This window comes from Mus caroli, unplaced genomic scaffold, assembly GCF_978045245.1.
Source record: "Mus caroli unplaced genomic scaffold, Mus_caroli_1 scaffold_7, whole genome shotgun sequence".
In the NCBI taxonomy this organism is placed as follows: domain Eukaryota; kingdom Metazoa; phylum Chordata; class Mammalia; order Rodentia; family Muridae; genus Mus; species Mus caroli.
In genome coordinates, this window is record NW_028227262.1 from 120,306,755 (window position 1) to 120,330,542 (window position 23,788).

The window sequence follows — 23,788 nt, forward strand, 5'->3', positions numbered from 1 at the left end:
CCACAGAAACCGGAAGTGGTTGAAAATGCCTGTAACCCCAGCATCCATGAGGTGGGATATGTGAGCCCCTATTTCAAAACCCAAACAAGAGATAGTTCCTCAGCTTCCAACCCAGGGCGAGGTTGAAGAGCCTGAACTGGGAGCCAGGCAGAGGAAGAATGAAGTTGTACCAGAGCGATGTGAGCAGAGAAGAAACCACACTTCTCTCCTTGGTTTATGGCTTTACTTTTTAAATTAGATAAATAGACGCTTGGCGGGGCATCTCTCAGAGATGTACTTCCTGTCTAGTTCTCTTCAGCTTTTCTCCCAGGTCTCTTCTGTTTCCTTGTGTTACTTCTTTTCTTTCTGCCTGTCTTCTCCAACTCCCTCCACCAGCTTCCGTATCCCTGCTCCTCCGGGCTTGCTTTCCCTCGCCGCCGCATTGCATCGCTCTTCTCCAGGCTCCAGACTTTTGGACAGTGCACCCCAATCGACCTGACTGATCGCCCGGGCCAAGGGTGCAGGTTGCTGTATTCTGAGGCGGTGGTGAGAACACACGGGATGAGGAGGCGCTCTTGTCAGTGCTGCTGAGATAACTCTGGTTTGCTCCTAGTAGCAACTTCCTGCTCTCCTTTGTTCAAATAGAGCCCCCCAGAAACTGAATGCTGAAGAGAAGTGCTGGTGCGGGCCGCATAAACTCTCCCCAATGGGGAAGGAAGCATCATATAGAGTTTCCTGTGAGTGCCAGAGAGAAAAGTAGTCAATATCACATAGGTTACCTGAAAACCTCTTCTGTGAATGCATAGACACGATAATGGCGCTTTTGTCTGTAGGGCTTTTAAAAACTGCAGATAACTCCAAACTATATAAATGTCATGTCTTCTAATATATGAGTCAGATAAAGTTTAATTCATAGGCATGATATGATATTATCAATGTGCCTAGGTATTAAACAAACAATTGTGTTCTAACAAAAGCTATGTGGCTGGGATTCCTCTCTCCAATAGTGAATCTCCATTTAGTTTTTGGACTGTATTTGGCTGTGGCTCACTGACACCTTAGAGAAACCACGGAGGCGGTGTTTGTGCTTATTTATATGTTAACTTTTCATTTATTTAGTTGTGTGTGGGTGTACGTGCATGTGGGATCATGTGTGTGGTGGATGTAGATCATGAAAGTAGAAAAAGAGATCATGGGAAGGCAGGAAGACATCCTGAGGAGAGAGAGGACAGAGGCAATGGGATGCAGGGGACAGAAAAGCAGAATAGCGCCTATTTGGGAAAGAGAAGGGGACCAGCAAGAAAGGGGCAGTGGGAATAGGGCAGGGGGCTGGGGTACAGGAGAACAAAGTGTAATGACACCTACCTGTGAAATGGCGTAGTGACTGCTTGCACAGTTACTAACTGAAAACCAGAAAAATGCCACAACAAAACAAACCATCGCTTTGTATGTTCATTTAAAAATTACTTTAAAAATAAAGCTTTTAAAAAAATAAATACAATAAATAAATCTTTTTATTTTTATGAATTAGAAAAACACACATTATCCCACCTTCCTTGGGACAACTTAGTTGTCTGTTAGACACAGTGCATGGAAGGTACTTCACAATACTTGTTGAATGAATGCAGGATGGGGAGGCTTGGAGCGTGGAAAGAGAAAGGCCAGGACCTTGGGAAAGTTTGCCCTTATCCAGCCCAACCAGATAGCTCCTTTCCATCTTGGTACTCCACCACCATCAGTTAGAAAGACACCAAGAGCTACAGGGAAGGAGAAGGATGGGAAGGACCACGGGAACTCCAGAACTCGAGGAGGATCCACCTATGCCTCCCCACACAGCAAGAAAAACAGGCTCTCATTCCAAGATCACCAGTTTAACAGTCTGTCCTTTGGTGCACTTGTGGGGACTCTGGAGTTTTTATAGATACCACGCCAACAGAGTTTCACTCAGTATCATCGGAGGCAAAGACAAGGGAGATGAGTAGAGCTGAGGTCATTGTGGCCTCATCCCCTGCCCCTGGCATTTGGAATCACTCCGAGGACCCTAGGACAGGGTCCTGATTCTGAACTTGAACTCCAGCCTGTCCCAGGAAGGCCACCAGATCAACCCCATCACCACCATACCTCCAGTTAGGGACAGCCGTGGCCTGCTGGAGGCAGCCAGAGTACTGAGGAGTGAGAGGGGCTGTGGCCCAGAAGGGTTCTCTCTTTCCCATTCTCCGAACATGAATGCATCCCTCCAGTTGAGATCACACGTACAGGGGATACTGTCTTCACAGGGAGTAGCTTTCTCTAGTTAAGAAAAGGAATTTATTTGCACTCTCGCTCACAGCACTCTCTGGAAGCTAATAGCCAACAGTTTTGGCAGAGAAAGCCATTATATGCCAGGCTCCTTTTATCGTTGCCATCAACAGTGTAAATAAAGGCAACTGTCCCACAATCCCCATTTTACAGATAAGGACTCTGAGACCCACAGAGGCTGGCTAACTTACCAATGGCCACATTATGGAGAGACAGACAGAGTCAACATGCAAAGCCAACCAACCTGGCTCCAGAGCCCATGTTCTTGATCACAACACAACATGATGTTGAACAAAATAGTCTCAGTAAATGGAGAAATGACATAGTTGGGGCAGGTTACCTGAATAAGTCTCCCTAAGGATACTCAGTCAACTGAAGTGACAATGGCCTTGAAACCAGAGGAGCAAAGCCAGAGCCTGTTCTTAGACCCTTTGCCCCTTGATTTTCAGAATGTAACCAAAACCTTGGCATTAATTGGGATCAAATTAGAAATATATGTGCTCAAGGCCCTGTGCCGAGGTCAAATGAATTAGAAGCAACATCTTAACAAGACCAAGGGTCAGCTTGTGTCCCTGATAACGGGGGCACATGGGTTAGCTTTGAGCCTCTGGTTGTCTAGACTGAACACACACACACACACCCCATCCCCCCCTCCTCCCCCATCCCCGTCCCCAGGCGAGCTCTGAGCTCTTGCACAGCCTAGGTCGATTTTGAGCTCCCAGTTCCTCCTGTCTTTGCCTCTCAGGAGCTGGGATTACAGGCATGCACTACAATGTCTAGCCGTGAGTGTCTGAGTATATGTGTCTGTGTCTGTGCCTGTGTGAATGAAGGTTCTCAGAAACCAGAGGCATCAGGTCTCCCGTGGGCTCTGGAGCTGGGGTTACAGGTAGTTGTGAGCTACCCCAAGAGGATGCTGGGACCAGACAGACTCTGGACCACGAGTCTTAACCACTGAGACAATCTCTTCCGCCCACTGGTTCTGGAGGTCAAACTCAGCTCCTCATTCTTCCAAGACAAGAACTTTACTGAGTTATCTCCACCTCCCCCCTCTCCCTTCTATCAAGAAATTCCAATGAATTTCAGTAGGAGACAGCAAGAGTCCCAAGAGCCTAGCATATCATTTCCCTTTGCAGGCCAGTGCTTGACCCAGGAAGAAAACAGGATCCAGAGAACATCCCAGTGTGGCTCATTAAAATCAATCTAAGAACATCCCAACATTAGATACCCTGAAATTCTTTTTCGTGTTAAGGATCTTACGATGTAGCCCAGGGCTATCCTGTAACTTGCTCTATAGACCAAGCCAGCCTCAAACTTGAGGCCTTTCTCCCAACTCAGCTCTCTGAGTACTAGGAATGCCAGCTATGCATCCCTGGGTGGCTGTCCTGAAATTCTAAAGCTTTTCTCTCCAGCCCCAGCAGTCATTAGAATAATCTTGAGCATTCGGCTCTCCTCACCCCTAACCTCACGGAATAGTTTAAAGCGTGTGCATTTGTGAACGTGCTCGAATGTTACATAAAACCAGAAAATGTTGTTGACATTATGTCAAAGATCAAGGCCTGTGAGAAAGCAGTCACAGATCGGGAGAAAGTGAGCAGTGTGGATTTGAAAATTCACATTTGGAGCCGGACGTGGTGCCGCACGCCTTTAATCCCAGCACTTGGGAGGCAGAGGCAGATGGATTTCTGAGTTCAAGGCCAGCCTGGTCTACAGAGTGAGTTCCAGGACAGCCAGGGCTCCACTGAGAAACCCTGTCTCGAAAAAAAAATTCAGATTTGGGATGACTCTTGAAGAAAATCAAGACCAGTAATACCAGGCTTTGTGCCTACATGGCAGCAATTAACCAAAGCTTGACTAAAATAGCCACTGTTTTTGTTGCCGCTGTCTCTGCCACTCTTGATTGTCTTTTTAATGTTGAAAACGGGGTCAGTTGCCAGAAGTTTTTTAGATTTTCTTATTATATTTTATGTGATAACTATTTTGCCTACATGTGTGTCTGTGTACCACATGCTTGCCCGGTGCTCCTGGAGGCCAGAAGAGGACATCAGATCCCCCAGGACTAGAGTCACATTCATTTGTCAGCTGTCATATGAGTTGGGAATTGAACCCAGGTTCTCTTGCAAGAACAGCGAGCGTTCCTAACTGGTGAACCATCTCTCCAATCCTGCTAGCATTTGTTTAATTTCCATAAAGTAAGAGTCAACCACTCCTCTCCCCCACGTTCCCTCCGACCTCAGACCTTTATCTGTTTATTCCTCCTATACTGGATTAGTATTTAGCCATCATGATTTGACTACCTCCTGAGCCAGAATGAGAATTAACTTGTCAATGGTCTTAGATCTAGATATTTATTGAACTCCCATGGTGTCCCGAGTGCTGTGTTTGCTTCTCTAGATGACTTGGAGGCAATTTAGCATTCATTAAGAAAAAAGCCTTAACCTATAAGAGAACCAGAGTATAGTGTGAGAGGTCATTGGGGACAGTTAAGTCTTGGCAGGAGCATGCGGTCTAGGATGGAGAGGGGGCTTAGAGGGGCTCCTCGGGGAAGGAAGTGAGTGAGGGATGGCTAAGGCATGAGAAAGCATGGTTGGAATCTGACTGCAACCGATGTGGCCGGAGTAGATACGTGACAGAGAGCATGTGGTCAGGTGAGGCGACAGAGATGGGAAGCTGATGAAGGACCACATCCACAGGACCTGGGCTACGCTAGAATTTGGCAGCTGCTCCTTCTAGAACGTCTCGTTTTCTCACACTCTGCCCTGATCCTATCATAGATGGCTCTGCTTAGACACCAACCTTCTTGAGCCAATGTCCTAGAAGGAGTGAAGGACATTCATATGCCCCTGTCACTCCAGCATAAACTTTGAATGGGGCCTAGAAAGGAGCTCTTGCTCTGTCCCCACATGACCATCCCTTTGAGAAAAGGTGGTATGTACGACCGGCACTTGAAGAACCTCCAGTGATCACCTTTGACTAAATCCGTGAATCCACAAATGAATACTGCAATGTAAGGGAAAGGTCTGGCTGGGGTCATTCTGTGGAACTGGAAATGAAGAGTATAGAAACATCTCAAATAAATAAATGGTTGGGACTTGGTACCAAATTGCCTTTGGTGGTCAAAAAGCCCAGAGAGATGCCAACTATGGCATGGAGATATTATGGTACTCCTGGTGGCATCCAGAAGGCCAGAGGATGCATTGTGGGGAATCCTATGACACAGCAGCTATGTCTCCCAGCACACACCCTGCATCCTTCCTTACCTGAGCTGGTCTTGTTGATGTGCATCTTTTCGCTCCTGCTGGAACTCCAGTCATTTCAGGGTCAAGGAAACAAAGATCAAAAGTTAAGGAGAAAAACACTGAACTCAGTTTGCTGTTGTTGATAATCTTTTATATCTTCATTTTTGGAGCTATGGTCTTTTGTATCTGAGGCTGGCCTCAAACTCACTATGTAGCCATGGATGACTTTAAATGTCTCACCCTCCTGCCTCCTGAGTGCTGGAATTACAGCATGCACCACCATGTTTGCTTTATGCAGTGCTGGAGATTAACTCCAGGCTCTGTGTATATTAGGACAAGGGTTCTATCCACTGAGCGACACGCTCAGCTCTGAAGTAATTTTTCAAAGCTTATCCCTAGTTAAGACTTGCCCTGGGGGCTGGAGAGACGGCTCAGTGGTTAAGAGCACTGAATGTTCTTCCAAAAGTCCTGAGTTCAATTCCCAGCCACCACATGGTAGCTCTCAACTGTAATGGGATCTGATGGGATCTGATGCCTTCTTCTGGTGTGTCTGAAGACAGATACAGTGTATTCATATACGTAAAATAATTCTTTTTTTAAAAAGAAACTTTTCCCAATGCAGAAGATTTAGAGACAGATAGAAATTGGCTAGCTGTGGCTGCACTGGTTGGATGTGATGCACATTATGTTTCCAGAAGAGAAAAGGGAAAGAGGAAGTGATGGAGATGGGTAGAGAACAGAGCCCAGGGCGCTGATTTGTCTGAGGAGGGGTGTGGCCTTATCTTGCACCTTGTATCTCAGCCATGTGTGCAGTCTACTGTTCCGTGGTGTGAGGCTGCTAAGGAGCGAAACCTGATAACTGCAGCCAGCCTGGAAAGGGCCAGGGTGAGAACATCATCACATGGGGGTTTGTGTTGGGAAACCAAGCAAAGCAGCCACTGGGGGAACAGGGAAGCAGAAGGGATGCTCTCTTTCACTCCAACCTCCCTGACCCATTGCGTGATGCACATGCCAGTCTGGACCAGTTTAGCTGCTCATCTGGTCTTTCTGAGTCTCTGCTGCTACCCTTCCAGGCTACAGTCATGGCCACAGCTGCAGTGATTTTTCCAGATGTAAATCAGATCACAGCGCCTTCATATGTAAAATGCAAATAAGGCTCCCTTCCACTAGAATTCTAAAACCCTCCATGTGGCTTCTCAGGCTCTGCTCCGCCTGGCCTCTGCCTGCTTCTACATTTTCTCTTACTCAATGGCCTTCTTGCTCCGTCCCTAAGTTTCCTTCTCTGGGCAAAGTCTCAGTTATTTGTTTTTTTTTTTCAAACAGCCTGGCTCTGCAACCCCACCCCTTCCTTCTGGCTAGATCTCATTTCTCTAATGGGGCTTAGCTCCCTCTAATCTTCCAGAATAAAAGCCAGATATTGGTGGCAGACCCAGCTATTGGTGGCAGATTCCCCCGTAACCCTGCTGCACACGTACTCTAGGGATATAGCACCTAATTTTGTTGGGGTATTGTTTTGAGGCAGGTTAGCCTAGGTTGGCCTCAAACTCCCAGGAACCCTCCTGCCCCAGTCACCTGAGTGAGTGCTGGGTACAGGCAGGTACCTCCATCTCAGACTGAGAACACTTAATTTTGTCTGAGCTTGTGTTTTAAGTAGAGTGTGGTTCTCAGCTGTTTTGGGCCATGGGACTGAATTACAGTCAGTAAATCAGCATGAGATATATCCGAAAGGGTCTGTGGTGGTTTGAATGAGAAATATACATGTGCGCGCACACACCTACAGATGAGTGTCTGAACACTCAGTCACTAGTTGTTGCTCTGTTTGGAGAGGTTTAAATGGTACAACCTTGTAGGAGGAAGTTTGTCACAGGGTGCAGGCTTTGGTGTTAAAAGCTCTGTGAAATTTGGCTAGATTCTGCTCTGTATTTATGTTTGGAAGTGTGAGCTCTCAGCTTCCGGTTCCTGCCACGAGCTGCTGTGTCTCCCAGCTATGGTGGCCTCCTAGTCCTCTGCAGCCATAAGCTCAAGTAAACCTCATTTTATATGAATTGTCTTGGTTACGGCATTTTATCATAACGATAATATAGCTAATACAGTGTCCTTTACATAGGAAGTTAGCTGTGGATTGTGGTTATGTCTCAGGCAGGGAGGGATTTCCTGAATTCTGAGCCAGCATTGCCAACATGGTGAGACCCTATTTCAAAAACAAAACAGAGAAGCCAGGTACTATGCCACATGCCTGTAATTCTAGCATTTAAGGGGATCTAGAGTTCAAGGTCATCTCTCTAGTTACTTAAGGTTTCAGACCAGCTTGCACTACAAAGCCAGTGATTTTTTTGAAACAGTCAAACCCTTATTTCAATATACCTTTCTTCTGTTAGAACTCAGCACCAGTCCAGAATGTGACATTCTACGTAAACCTTTCTTTTTTTTTCCTTTTTTAAAAAAATTTTTTTATTACGTATTTTCCTCAATTACATTTCCAATGCTATCCCAAAAGTCCCCAATACACTCCCCCCCACTTCCCTACCCACCCATTCCCACTTTTTCGCCCTGGCGTTCCCCTGTACTGGGGCATATAAAGTTTGCATGTCCAATGGGTCTCTCTTTCCAGTGATGGCCGACTAGGCCATCTTTTGATACATATGCAGCTAGAGACAAGAGCTCCGGGGTACTGGTTAGTTCATAATGTTGTTGCACCTACAGGGTTGCAGATCTCTTTAGCTCCTTGGATACTTTCTCTAGCTCCTCCATTGGGGGCCCTGTGATCCATCCAATAGCTGACTGTGAGCATCCACTTCTGTGTTTGCTAGGCCCCGGCATCGTCTCATAAGAGACAGCTATATCTGGGTCCTTTCAGCAAAATCTTGCTAGTGTATGCAATGGTGTCAGTGTTTGGAGGCTAATTATGGGATGGATCCCTGGATATGGCAGTCTCTAGATGGTCCATCCTTTTGTCTCAGCTCCAAACTTTGTCTCTGTAACTCCTTCCATGGGTGGTAAACCTTTCTTAATTGCAGTTTTCTGGTATGTTATTATACAGTGACGATCTTTGGCTGTTAAACCTTTCCTGAGACAGTCAGTAATGCACACTAAGATCTGTTGAGATCCCATTCACATCTCCTTCCCAACCTGACGAAATGCATGCTAAGCCCATGTTTAATCCCGACAGTACCCAGGTGAGACTGGTACTATTATCTTTTAAGTACTATAGAACTGAAAGCCGAGGCACTGGTCTCTGAGCCTTCAACCCCCACCCTGAGTGCTTCTGAGCTCTCTTGGTTTTCAGTGTACTACCCCAGTCAGTTTACCCTGTGCTGTTCTAACTGGTACCTGTTAGAACAAAAATCGCTCCTCTTGGGTTGAGCTATAGCTGAGTGGCAAAATCTAGGAAGGTTGAGCCCTACAATCAATCCCCAGTAAACTGGAGTCAGGGTGGAGGGGGGCGGTGTATATCCCTTCCATAGCCTGGAATGGTGACACAAGCTGTCTTATGTTTCCACTTGGGAGGTGGAGGCAGAAGGGTCAGGAGTTAAGATCATTCTTAACTACATAGGGACTTTGAGGCCAGCCTGGGCTACGTGAGACCTATCCTAAAACAAAACAGAGACACTTCTTTTTGTCACTTTGTTTTTCTCTCCTAGTGACGTTTACTAATTTATTTTTGGTTTTCCTTCTCTGTATGTAGCCCAGGCTAGTCTGGAACCCATTCTGCAGCCTGGGCTATGCTCAACTTCGAAACAATCGGCTTGTCTCGGACCCTTCAGTGCTGGAATGACGGACGTGAGTCACCACCTGGCTTCCTGTCTCTCATATCATAGTGCATCATCAAAGGCACAGGATGTTTCTTCAGGAACGGAGAAGACAGGCCTGAACCCTTGAGCATCCAAGGAGGAACAACCTTAGGATCTTTATAAAGTCCAGACAGAGGCCCAGTCAGAGGAAATGAAACCAGTATACAGCAGGGTTTAAAGCCACGGTTATGTGGCTATGTGGCTATGTGGCTACGTGGTTACGGGGTTACGTGGTTAAGGGGTTACGTGGTTACGGGGTTATGTGGTTTTGCTCTATAGAATCAGTTACTGGATTAGTATTTAGCTTTCATTCATCCATGTCTGTTACTCATTTTCATTACTGAAGAAGTATTTTCCTTTATAACTCTTCTGGAGTCAGGACCGCCTGGCCTGCTGTGTGGAGACAAAGACTATGGCAATGACACCAGGTACTGTGTGACAGTATATCACATCCCTAACCGTGCTCTTGCACTGAGGGTCTTACCTCTGGGACCTCCTGGGCTACAGAAAAGGGTGGTATGGGCTAACCTGAGTTAAATCATGTACCTGTACTGTTTCTGCTGATGCAAGTCGGAAAAGATCTGGGAGAGGGTCTCGCTCTCCACTTGGGCCATCAGACGTGTGAGGCTCTCACTGGGCTGCAGGCCTTTTGATTTCTTCTGCACTAACTATATGGAGAAAAAAAAAAAAACCCAAACAAACACAACAGGAGGTTAAGCCTTGGGCTCTCTGCATTTTCTTAACACCAAGCTTTATCTAGACTCTAAAACATTGGGACCCAAACTCTCCCAATAGGCAGCCATACAAGTCTCTCAAGGAAGCAGTTTTCTTTGTCAGTATTTGGTATAAATACTCATTGGTGTGTTGGAGGTAAGGCCCTCATTGCATACTTGCCAATGTAGATTTAGAATGCTTACCTTGTTAATATGAATTTTAACAGCGAGTGCTACTTGTTTTTATACTTAAACATATACCTTATGAGAAGCTAATGTTTAAAACACCAATTCCTTTAAGAAAAGCCCTATATGCAGTTGCTTTGTGGATGTGTAGAGCATTTGTAGCTGTTTATGTGTATGTGTGCATAGGCCCACATGCACACACATGAGAACACATGAGTGTTTTCCTCTATCATTTTCTACTCCATACTCTAAGACAGGCTTGCCCACTGAACCTGGTTCTCATTGATTCTGCTGGACAGTGAGTCCTAAGGATCTTCCCCAATGGGGCCTATGAATGCCCTGACCAGGAATCCACCTGTCAGGAAATTGGATTCACCTGAAGCCATATAAAGGAGATTGGGAGAATAATTATCCCACTAATGAATAATGTCCCTTTACTTCCTAGACGCGCCCTCCTGACACAGCTGCTTGCAGAACTTCACTGTTGCGCACACTCACTTTTCTGAATTCTACCTCAGAAAGTGTAACCTCTTCTTTTCTTGTTTATCTGTTGTTGTTTTATTTGTTTTTTGTATACCAAAAGTCTATGTACATGGCCCAACACTTTGGGTTTTCTCATGGTTTCTCTGAAGACTCCACCCCCCCAAACACCCCAAAACCTTTCTTAAGCTGTTTGCCAATCTCCATTGTTGAACATGCCTGATTTCTTGGCATCTGAAACAAAACACCTCACACAGTTCTAAAGCCACGCATGGTAATATGTGTCTGCAATCTAATCACTGGAGGCTAATGCAGGAGGATCTGGAGTTGTTGGCCATCCTGGATTTTAGAGTCAGATCATGTTTCACAACAAAACTCCTACAATTACCAACAACAGTGGATTATGTAGAAATACATCTAACAAAAGGGTGTTAAGTAAGGTGCTCGATGCCCCAGAAGCCATATAAAATCAGATGCAGTAACTCATGGATGAAATTCCAGAACTCCTAAGGTGAGATGGGAACCAGAGACAAGAGAATTCCCCAAAAGTTGAGGGTGCACAAAAAGCCTGGGGTGCACAGAGAATAACAAGGGACGCTGTCTCAAACAAGGTAGATGATGAGGATCCATGCCTGAGGTTGTGCTCTGACCACTACATGTGTGCCAAAGCTTGTGTGCACTTATGCACACAGACACACACACACAGACACACACACACACACGCACACAGACACAGACACACACACACAATGCACACACAGACACACACAGATACAGACACACATATGCACACACACACACACACAAACAGACACACACATGCACACAGACACAGACACAGACACACACATGCACACACACACAAACAGACACACACATGCACACAGACACACAGACACACAGACACATGCACACACACACAGACACACACATGTACACACACAGACATACACACACGTAGACACACAGACAAAGGGGAGGTGGTCCTATGATTCCAACACTAAGACCACCTGAGGCAGGGGATTTAAAAGCAGTTTTGGCTACCTAAGACCCCATTGTTACAAAAACAACAATAAGCAAACGACAGAATGTCTAAGATGGCTTTATAGAGACAGAAAAGAGGTAAGAATAGAAAATGAAAAAACCAAACACTCTTCTCATGGGTAGGGAGATGGCTGGGCCATTAAATGTGCTTGTTAAAGAGTCAGGATCCGAGTTCAGATCCCTAGCATCCTTGAAGAGAGCCATCACTGCCGGGCACACTGCTAACCCTAGCACTGGGGTGGATGTGGGCCAGCAGACCGGAGGATGGCTGGGGTTTGCTGGCTACAAGCCTAGCAAAAATCCCCAAAGCTCCAGGTTCAGCGAAATACTCTATCTCAGAGGAATAAGGCAAAGAGCAGTAGAGGAATATACGTGGAGTCCTCCTCTGGCCTCTGCATGTTCCTCACAATGCATACAACCACTACACACACACACACACACACACACACACACACACACACTCCAGAAAAGTCTCTTTTGGTCTGGCTTGGTAGAACATACCTGTCTGTAGGCCTGGTACTTGGCAGCTGGAAAAAGGAGGCTCAAGATTTCAAGGTCAGCTTTGGCTACATAATGAGTTCGAGGCCGGCTTGGACTATAGGAAACCCTATCTCAAAAAACCAAACCAAAAAAAAAAAAAAAAGCCCCAAAGGCAAAGGTAGAGCTCGTGTCTCTTGTCCATTTCCACTGAACTGTAGTCAGAGCTGATGTTTGCATGGCTGTGTATATTTACGGAAGCACATGTACTTAGCAAGGGCTGTGCTGTGCTTATAAGTGCTACTGTGTGTGGAGCAGAGTTAAACCTGAGGGCACCTACACAGGACACTCAGCAGCAGCTGTTCAGAGGTCACCCTCCTCCAAATCTGATCTTGGCTGAAGACTAGCAATGGGGACTTCTTACCTCAGTCTTTCCACCTGGGCTGCAAAGGCTCTTGGGTACCAGGCAGTGAGTGACAAGGATGGTAGGGTCCTTGGTGGTGATGGACAGACCCTTATGCAGAATTTGAACCAGGCGGATCCAAAAGTGGAAAACAGTCTCAGGATGGTCGGGATGGAGCTTCAGATAGTAGATTTTCTCGGTGACTGTCCTCAACCGTAGGACGCGTTCCTGGTCGTCCCAGATCTGGAGCTCCACAAACTTCAAAGGGAGAATGCTAAAGGCATAGAAGACAACACCTGGATCACCCCATCACTTCTGGTGCGTCTCTTCAAGGATGGGGAACTTTTAGGGGTAGCAGGGTGGTGGTAGCTAATGGTGCTCAAACTCAGAGGAAAGGAGATTTCCTTGGGGCGGCGCTTAATTAAGATGCAGCATTTCCAAGATAATCCCAAAGATTTAGATTCACTAGATGTGGGCTGCAACCCTGGCATCTGCTTCTCTTACCCGGGCCGTGATTTTCAGGCCAGCATCCAGGGATCCCATGCCACAGATGCAGCTCAAGAATAAGGTTGTTGGAGACATGGGGTTTTGTCATTTCCTTCTTGAAAATCCCACCTGTGTAGCTTGTTCATTCATTAACCTCCATGAACCCTAGACTGCTGGCTCAAGGACCTGGCTTAGATCTATTATTAGTCACCTGCAGTGGGCAGTACTTGTTACAGGTATACGAGCATCATAATGGAGAGCTCCAGCAGGAGGTAGCTTGGAGGAATAAGGGGTTTTCTAGACCTCTGGTATCATCTAGAAATTCTTGAGATGGTTTTCAGATTGTGTAAGGAGGTCTTTTGTGGCTTGAATATAATTGATATATGATATATGATAATATATAATATATGCCCCAGAGGCTTATTTGTTTGAATGCATGGCCCCTGGCTAGTGGTGCTATTTGGGAAGGCTATGGAACCTTTAGAAGGCTGTCTTGTTGGAGAAAGTACTTTACTTTGGTGGGAAGAGGGGGGAAGAGCTTTGAGGTTTTATAGCCAGGCTTCACTTCCTGTTCTCTGTTTCCTGTTTAGATGCAATGTGATCGGTCAGCTTTCTGTTCTTGCCACCGTGACCTCCCCTTCTCCGTCATGGTGGACTCTAGGCCCCCCACCCCCACCCCCCTGGAAATGTAAGTCCAAATAAACCTTTTCTCCCCTAACCTGCTTTTTGGCTAGGGCATTTGATCCCAGCAACAGAAAGGAGAATGAAACAAAGCCCAGAGATCAAGCAGGGCAATTCTATCACAAACATCATACTATGCTACAGCCTTAAGTAGGGCTTAGTCCACTGTTTATAGAGGAAAATTGCAGCCAGTGACTTGTGACACAGAAATCGAGTCTAGTTAGTTGTACACCCAGGACTGAAGAGAGCACGCCTCTTCCAAGCAGCTCCACCTACCAGGTCTCACTGCCTCAATACCGCTTACCCAGAGGCCCAAAGGTTTCCTGCTAAATTAGAAGAGCGAGGCAAGGAGGTAAATGTGCTTGGAGACAGCCCTCCACCCCTGTCCATGGAAAACTTCCCTTTGCCCAAACCATCTGTGCTTCCAGCGAAAGACCTGCCGTGTCTCACCTGACTTGTGTGTGTTATATGCGTGCATGCTCACCATGTTTGCCCGTGCATGTGCTGATGCATGGAAGCCGAGTGTCAGCATCTCTGTCCTCCTCTATTGAAGCCCATTGTTTAAAAAAAAAAAAAATGTTTGTATCTTTACTTTTGAGACACTGTCTCTCTAGAGAGCTCTGACCTGGAACTCACTATGCAGAACAGGCTGGCTTTGAACACACGGAGATTCACCCGCCTCTGCCTCCTGAGTGCTGGGTTTAAAGGCATGTGCCACCATGTCTCGTTTAAAATTTTATGTGAGGGATCCGTCCCATAATCAGCTTCTAAACGCTGACACCATTGCATACACTAGCAAGATTTTGCTGAAAGGACCCAAATATAGCTGTCTCTTGTGAGACGATGCCGGGGCCTAGCAAACACAGGAGTGGATGTTCACAGTCAGCTATTGGATGTATCACAGGGCTCCCAATGGAGAAGCTAGAGAAAGTACCCAAGGAGCTAAAGGGATCTGCAACCCTATTGTTGGAACAACATGATGTACTAACCAGAACCCTGGAGCTCTTGTCTCTAGCTGCATATGTATCGAAAGATGGCCTAGTCGGCCATCAATGGAAAGAGAGGCCCATTGGACTTGCAAACTTTATATGCCCCAATATAGGGGAATGCCAGGGCCAAAAGAATGGGAATGGGTGGGTAGGGAAGTGGGGGGCACTATGGGGGACTTTTGGGATAGTATTGGAAATGTAATTGAGGAAAATATGTAATAAAAATATTAAAAAAAAAGAAAAAATAAATAAAATTTTATGTGGAGTCTGTATGCATGTGAGTGTGTGCATGGGGATTCTGTGTGCGTGTATGTCTGTGAACCATATGTATACAGTACCCACAGAATCCAGAAAAGAATGTCTGATCCCCTGAGACTGGAATTACAGACAGTTATTAACTGCCACCAAGAGAAAGCCGTGACTTTAACCACTGAGCCATCTCTCCAGTGCCCCCACCGTATTTTATAGGCACAGTTTCTTAAGAAAGAAAAAGAGCACTTGTTGTTCTTGAAGAGAACTGGGAAATCACGTGGTGATTCATAACCATCTGTAACTCCAATACCAGCAGATTTGACACCTTCCAACCTCCACAGGCCATGGGCACACACGTGGTATACAGATGTTCACACAGTTAAAACAGTCACATGCATAAAATAAAATTACTAAATCATTTAAAAATATTTTTAAAAAAATAAAGAGAAAGGCACCCCTGAGGAAGCAAGTAGGCTAGAGAGTTGGGGAGACAGTCACTCAAAAACCTCCACCAAAAATATCTGAGACATTTCTCACTGAACCTGGAGCTCATGGCTTTTCTCCTGTCTAGACTGGCTGTTACTTGCCAGTCCCTAGAACCCACCTCTCTTACTCTATCCCTTAACCCTGGGGTTACAGGCACACACTATACTCTGTCTGGTTTTTGCATGGCTGCTGAGGACACAAACTCAGATACTCATGTGCATCATGCCATTGTCCAGCTCAGACATCTCCTCACCCCCAACCTGTCTGCATGTATACATGTTTGGGGAGATGTGTATGCACATGCCTGCGGAGCTTATTCTATTAGTTAGGCTAGGCTGGGTGGGCTGCAAATGCCCATCTCCACCCATCTCCACCTCCCCAGTGCTGGGATTACACGTGTGCACCACTATACCCATCTTTTTTTTAAAACATGGGTTCTAGAGGTAGAGCTCCTGTCTGTATAGCATGCTCTTTACTGATTGAACTACCTCCCTGGACCCCCACCGATCTCAGGTTACTGAGGTCTAGAGCAGTTAATAGCTGGGCATGGTAGTGCTATTGTGTAATCATTGTGTAATCCAAGCACTCAGAATGGGGAGGCAGGTGGGCCAAGAGTTCAAGGCCAGCCTTTACTGCATAATGGGTTCATGGCCAGCCTGAGCAATAAGAGATTGTGTTCTTTCCAAAACAAAGCAAAACCGACAAACCAAAAATCCCAATCAACATCATTGCAAAGATGTCCCAGTTTCACCCCATCTTTGAATTTAACAGGTAGCCTCCCCTTGGATCTGCCCTTTACCCGTCTGGTCCGTCGTTCCCCTCTGTGTTGTTTACCTCTTCAGGTTGATGCTTGGCGCTCTGGATGGTCTGTTCCATGTCTGGCTCTGCCCCTGATGCCATTTGACTCTGGCCATAAGGAGGATGTTCGGAAGGGGAAGGCAAGGTACGGAGGAGGTCACCCCAAGGGCCATTGTGTTGGAAGCCTTATAGATTTCTTTCCAGTTTCTGCTCCTTCTGACCTGCAATGCAGCCCCCAGGCCCAGCCTGAACATTTGGCAAAAGCAGCAAGATGTTTTAGCCGGGTTTCTTCACTCAGCACTAATTTTGGTTTTGATAGCTCTGCCTGGTCTAGAACTCACTATGTATAGCAGGACCAGGGAGTTCTGCCTGCTTCTGCCTCCCAAGTGCTGGGATTAAAGTCATACTGTGGTAGCCACTCAGCTTCTTTGTGAGAGGAGGATTATGCTGTATTGTGGAGTGTTTGGCAGTGTCCTTAGCCTCTGTCTCCAGAGATGCTTATAGCAAACTCCCACCCAAATTCTGACAACTGAAAATGTCTTCAGACATTGCCAAATGTCCCTTGGAAATGAGGGATACTGCTGTGTTCAGACATGTGTTTTAATCTGTACTGGTCTAAAAACTTTAGTAGGGCTTCTGAGTATTTTATTATTATTATTACTATCATCATCATTTTATTATTATATTTAAACAAAAAAGGGTCTTACTCTATAGCCCAGATTAGTCTCATTCTCAAGGGCATCCTCCTGCCTCAGCCTCCTGAGTGCTGGCATTACAGACTTTAGCCACCAATGTGCATTTCTCCAATAGGACTTAAGAGCCCACTATTAACGCAAGAGCAAGAACAATCATCCAAAACTTCCTTGGCATCTACTTTGTGTCTGTGGATCTCCCCTTGACAACTTCCCCACTTTGCTTAGAAAACACCCATCCTCACGGCCCTTCTATTTATTCTAGGTTCTGTCTGGCCCAAGGGGAGGTCAGGAGATAGAGGGAGATTGAAAACACACCAAGCACCCACTAGACCATGCACTTCGCTTGTTGTGTTTAAACAGATTTGTACAGGTTCCATGCACAATGGTACCTCCCCACCAGTGAGCAGAGCCTGCACTCTAAGCTCAGGTTTCTCTGGGCCCCTAGGTCCTATTCTTTGCCAACCAATACTGACTGCCTTAACTTGGCCTCAGGTGACAGACCTGAGAATGGCATAAATTAGGAGTTCCAATACCTAATTCCCTACTCAGCAAGGAATGCCGGACCTTGCTCACTGAGTGTACACCTACAGGAGAAACCTTGGTCAGCCTTGTGTCTCAGGCCTGCTAGCTCTCCTGCCTCAGTTTACCCTCCACTGCAGTTCTAGGGGTGACTCTTCTGGTTACATCTTGGGAACAGGTTTAGAAGAATCAAGCAGCGTTGTTCTGAATCACACGCAAGAGTACCTGAACAAAGTTGCTTTCGAACACCACGGAGTTAGGAAACAGATTGAATTCAGGAGAATGAACCATCTGGCAGAGTAGTCCTTCCTCCACTCCCAGGCCCACTCCAGGGTTCGTTTCCCCATCCACAGGCAAGAGGCCCCTGAACTTCTCCCAGGCATTCAAGGAAGGGAAGGTTGGATATGATCTTATCACTTTTACTGTCTTCTTCGATGTCCACCAAGACTTTCTAGGTGGAACTGATGTCATCATGTCTGCACATGCTCAGGGGCCCTCTGCACTGTTGTCCTGGGATCTGTCTCTTCCCTTCTGATCATGGGCAGCTGGCCAAGGCCTAAGGGGCAGCCGGTCAGCTCACAATGATGAATGGATGACATCATGAAAAACCACAGCAGGCCTGCAAGAAAGGGAAATGAGGAGGAGCCTCCCATTTCCTCCTGGGCCAGTGATGCTCATGGCTGCACTTACTGACATCCCAAGTCCTTCTCAGGGGCCCCCTTGGAGCGTTCACGGAACTTGCTGGGAAACCCTGAGGCGGGCAGGAAGCAAGGACTGTTAGGATGCTTCCGCCGCTGCCCAGAAGGAAGGCCCTTCCTGTCTCTCAATCCTCTCGAGCGCGCACGTGTGTGTGTGTGTGTGTGTGTGTGTGTGTGTGTGTATGTGAGTGGGTGGATGATGGTGTGTGTGTGTGTCTGTGTCTGTGGTGGTAGTGGTGGTGGTGGTGGTGTGTGTGTGTGTTTGTGTGTTACTGAGGATTAAACCCAGGGACCCATACATGCAGAATGAGCCCTACCACCAAACTATATTCCCAGCCCACACAGGTCTTGAACTTGTTGTATTATGCCCTAACCTCCTGAGTTCATGAATGTGCAGCATGTAGTTCATACTCCCCTCTTTTCATTTGGTTGATTGGTTGATTGGTGTGTGTGTGTGTGTGTGTGTGTGTGTGTGTGTGTACGAATGGGTGCAAGTGTGCCACAGTGCATGTGAAAATCAGAGGACAACTTATGAAAATAAATTCCCTCCTATCAGACCATCAGGCTTGGCGGTAAGTACACACCTTTATCTGCGGGGACATCTCACCACTAAGCCATCTTGCTGGCCTCTTCCCTTACTCTCTTAGTGTAAACTATTCTAAACAGTATGAAAAGCTGATGTGTATTCAAAACTAATTTCCAGAGCCTCACGTGATGTGATCACCACCCCCCCCACTCCCTCACCCCCTGGCTTAGCATGTGAGCCTCCTCCCGACCTCCCACACCCTGGCTTACGTGCAAGAACCATTTCTGCTTCCAGGAGAGCTACTAGTGCCTGCTCTCTGGCTGCTATGGCTGGCTGGTTGCAGCTGCAGTTTTCTCCCTTCGGAGGTCAAAACTGAAGGATCAGGAGCAATAATTAGTTTCTGACGACAAGGCTGACTATGGGTACCAGCTAGGAGGGGCAGCATTACACACCCATCTCAGTGACTGTGGATCTCCCCAAGAGCCAGAAGAATTAAAAAAAAAAAAATCTAAATTCCTGGGTGTGGAGTGGGTCAAAGAGCCAAGCAGACTGATCACCAATCAGAGTCAATGTAAGGAGAAATGGTATTCTAACTTGAACACAATTCTAGGATTGGTTAATGTGTCACCATCAAGGTCAAATGCAATAAATTTAGAAAGATGGTTTAGAAAAGAGATATGCAAAGGACAGAGCTGGATGTTATTCCTGTATTTCATCATAAAGTCAGAGAGGGGCAGAGGGACCGAAGGCTTTCTCAGTCTTGTTCTGCTAGCCCTCTTCCATAGCCACAAGGCTACACCTACCCAAACCCTTGTCACAACTCCCAGAGTAGCAGTGAAATGTCTAACTCACCTTCCTCATTTTCTTTTGCTTACTATGTGGGGAAAAATGTCCCCCCATGGTAAGATCTTTAAGGATAGCATCATAAACCACACCCTGTGGTTTGCATTCCCCTAGGAACTGAAAAACCGTGGTATAAAAGTAACAGCCATTAAAAAGCTGTGCTCCTTTTTCAGTTAGCACTGAAGCACTCCATGTTCTCACTAGCCTTCCACCCTCAGCGCTTTGAATCATTTTAATAACTATTTAACAGATGCTTGCAAACCCTAATACTTCTCCAATTTTTTCTGTTAAGCACAATATTGTCTACAATTATGAAAAGAAGGAAGAAAATAGAAAGACCAAAAAAAAAAAAAACCCCTCAATATTAAACACTTTTTTTCTTGGTAAGGCAGTGGTGGCACATGCTTTTAATTCCAGCACTTGGGAGGCAGAGGCAGGAGAGAATCTCTGTAAATTCAAGGTCAGCCTGGTCTACAGAGTAAGTTCTAGGATAGCCAAGAGTACACAGAGAAACCAAACCATGTCTTGAAAAACAAAGCAAAACAAAACAAAAACAACAACAAAAATTCTTCTGGACATGCACAGTATATCCATTTGATAGCCATTTCTTTAGTGTAGAATTACTGACATTTACTTGGGCATAGGCCATCTGGAATAGAGTACATTGTATGGCTTCCCTTGCAGCTAGGTTAGGCCATGTGACTAGTCTATTACAGACATAGCTCAAGTGAACTTTTTGTGAGGAACCATTGTAAGGAGAAGGCATACCCTCTTCCGTGACCACCTCCCTCCCTAACCCCGCCCTCCCTCTCCCAGAATAAAACTTTCATTCCAGTGCTGAGTTGTGAAATTTTATGAAAATTAGGAATATTTTTGAGTGTATTTATTCATTTGTATGTAGGTATAAACATGGGGTGCTGCTGTAGTGTGCAAGTAGAGGGCAAGGCACTCTCTTCTGCCACCATGTGGGGGCCCAGGGATTGAGCCTCTGCAGCAAGCACCTTTCTTCACCTGCTGAACCATCCCCACAACCCAAATTTGGATATTTAAAATTAGATGGAGTCAAACTTGAGTCAGGCTGGTGTTACTAATAATAAAATTCCTGCTCACTCTTCAGGAATGACTTTACAGCAAACGACAGCATTATTTCCCTATAGTTCTAGGCGATAAGGAAATAAAGTTAACTTACAGGCTATCTGAACCTCAGCATGACAAAGGTATAGCTTCTGGGGAGTGTAACTGGGTCCTCCAACACCAGAAAACGCTGCCTTGTGCTCCTCCTGTGTTACACGGCACTGGGATTACCATGATCACCATTCTTTGCACATCTGATGATTGCTGTGGTGACTTCTAGAGGGACACATTCTGACACTTGTTCAAAGTAACCAGAATATCTGGGGTCCAGTTGGTTCTAGGTCCAGACTTTGTGCCACTTAAGAAATGTTATTTTTAAACTAATGTCCTTCCTTCCTTCCTTCCTTCCTTCCTTCCTTCCTTCCTTCCTTCCTTCCTTCCTTCCTTCTCTTCTATCTTCAGTTTTGTTTTTTTTTTTATAAGACAGTGTCTCAGTATGTAGCCTTGACTGTCCTGAAACTCACTCTGTAGACCAGGCTAGACCCAATCTCACAAAGATCCTGCCTGCCTTTGCCTCCCAAGTGCTGGGATTAAAGGTATATATTACCAAGCCCTGCAAGAATATTTTTGTAAAGGTTAGTCAGAGAGGAACATGGAATTGATGTTTTATAGATACAGAATTTCTGTTTAGGAATGTGAGTCGTGCTGGGAGGAGGGGATGGTGGCTACACCATAGTGAGTATGGGTAATGTCACTACACTGTGCCAAGTGGCTAAAATGGCGTTGTGGTGTTGTTTTAACTATAGGAAAGATACCTGGACTAAGGGATAAAGTAAAAGCCCAATAATAGTAGGACACAAAATCATCCCAGGGTGGTGGGCGTGACTCACAGTGAAGCACTATCCTAAGTATGAGGTTTCATTTTCAGTACACAAAAAGATTATTTTGAGACAGGATGACACTCTAGCCCAGGCTGCCCTGGAGCTCATTATGTAGTCAACAGTGCTTGCACACATGGCAGTCTTCCTGCCTCAGTCTTCTAAATTCTGGGATTACTGGAGTAAACTAGCAAGCTTAGCTCTAAAATCTATATATTTCTAAATGTCTAGAGGCTCCAGGGTGTTTGTGTGAATAAAGGAACCTTAAGTGTTATTATCTTTGGGAATCAATCTGCTCTCTTTAAAGCTATTACAATGTAAAACACCCTTTGTTTCACAAACAGTACATAGTCTCTGAGAATATTAGAAAATGCAAAGCTGTGTGTGTGTGTGTGTTCATGTGTATATGCTTGTATGCATGTGCCCGTGCATGTGTGTGTGTGCATGTATGTGTGTGTTACTGGGGATTGAATTCAGAGCCTTGCAAATACTAAGTGCTTTAGCACCAACCTCTCGAGCCCTTAGACAATTTTTTTTAAAAGGCCAGCATACTCCTATTTTTTGGAGAACATTGTAAAAACAGTGTATTGTATGTGTGAGTATAGGTGTGTGTAAAACCAAAATGCTGGGTAGGGGTTTTAGTTTTGATTTGGTTTTGAAGTCTCAGGTATCCAGACTGGCTTGAACTCACTGTGTAGTTGAGGATGATCGATGACTTTGAACTTTTGACTCTCTGCCTCTAGTTGCTGTATATTAGGATTAACAGGGCCATCCGCAGTAACTGGTCTCCTGCTCTATTGCTTCACAAACTTGTTTTAATCATTTATTTTGTTTAGTCAATACTATGTTTGTGTTCACATATTCTCATCTTATCTCACCTAAGGACACATCACCATTTCCCTAAGTAACTAAAATTCTTGTTTCCTTTGGCTTACCACAATCAGCATCCGACCCAGCAGCTCATCTCCCCCTTAGTTTATTTTTAATCCAGTAAAGTCTTTTCCTTAGTATACTGTCATAAAAGCATCAGTGAGCTGCCCTGCAGGCTGCTGAGTTTGCCTAGTTCCTTATTATTTAGGTCAGTTCTCCAGCCATTAACTTGTTATGAAATAGAAGTTATACCTAAAAACTTTAAATTCAAGACAAATATTTCTTTTTAAATTAAATTAGTTATTATTTTTAGTAAAGCTCTACTTTGGGATCTGTACAAGGAACTCTCTCTCCCCTCAAGGAAAATACACAGATGACTGTAGATCACAAGAGAAGTGATTCCACAAAACAGGAGAAAATACTTGACAAGTGTCTGCCCTGCATTTCCAACTCCTAAATTCTTAAAGTCACATGAGGGACTATGTGGGGCTGTGGGTATAGGGGAAGAGGGGGTAGGGATTGAATGCCGCATCCTGCCAGAGTTCCTGTGCTCTGGGCAGGAGGACTACCACGAGGCCCCAAGTGGACATCTGGCTGTGTGAAGCCACTGACCCCACACGGCGGGTGGTGGACAAGGGGCAGCCTCTGTACAAGGTTCTCAGCCTCCAGCATCCCACGCTGGATACGGCAGAGGAACTGAGAACAGAATGGGGCCCCAGGGCGAGACTCTCAGCCCCTGAGATACGGGAAGAGGGCAGAGGGAGAAAGGACCCCACGCAGGCAAGAGTCTCATACTCTACCAACTGAGCTAGCCGGGCCAGGGCTATAGTTGTCATGATAGAAAAAATGTGTCAGTGATGTGGGTGACAGACCTGGGGACATCCCGTGGAAGGCCACAGAGGGGGTGAAAAGACATAGTGACTGGAGGGACATCAACCAGTGTGACACGTCGACCCAGCATGGCTAGAGCTCCCTCTGAATAGAAAAATGAATGGAACTGAACAAAAAGTACACAAAAATGGGAATAAAGCTATATCTGAAATAAAACAAAATGGCAACACAACTGGACTCACCATGTTCCAAGGTAAGTATATGAGAGAGGCAGGAATGGCTTTTAAGAAATTCCTAAGTTACTGGAATAAAAATAGAAGCATTAGACTGCAAAGATCCAGAAAAATGAAGGTGACAGATCACTGAGCAAAGAAGGCAGGGTGGCCTCAGACTTCTCAGCACTTTTAGATGTCACAAGATGATGGAACAGTGTAGAAAGAATGTTGAAGAGAAAAGAATGTGGCTGCAGAATTCTATGGACAGCCTGAGGTTCATTCAATTGTAATAGTAGCAAAAATAATCTTAAAACATTAAGCACAGTAAAGTAAGTGAACA

At 45.6% G+C, this 23,788-nt stretch overlaps 1 protein-coding gene across 6 annotated transcripts; it reads right to left on the reverse strand.

Annotated features, from left to right (window-relative positions):
- Positions 1-212: 212 nt before the first annotated feature.
- On the reverse strand, positions 213-23,588 carry Garin1b (golgi associated RAB2 interactor 1B). 6 transcript variants are annotated; one of them, XM_021164820.2, is made up of 9 exons: positions 23,476-23,588; positions 19,007-19,109; positions 17,739-18,132; positions 16,336-16,520; positions 12,629-12,881; positions 9,851-9,972; positions 5,535-5,569; positions 2,101-2,268; positions 213-714 (listed from the first exon to the last, which is right to left on the reverse strand). In XM_021164820.2, the coding sequence occupies exons 3-9, from the start codon at positions 17,985-17,987 to the stop codon at positions 701-703; spliced, it is 1,026 nt and encodes a 341-aa protein (XP_021020479.1). In that variant the 5' UTR covers positions 17,988-18,132; positions 19,007-19,109; positions 23,476-23,588; the 3' UTR covers positions 213-700. The 6 variants fall into 6 exon arrangements, with proteins under 6 accessions (XP_021020479.1, XP_021020478.1, XP_021020477.1 ...); XM_021164819.2 differs by having other exon boundaries at positions 5,535-5,572; positions 23,476-23,587; XM_021164818.2 differs by having other exon boundaries at positions 5,535-5,578; positions 23,476-23,587.
- Positions 23,589-23,788: the final 200 nt, after the last annotated feature.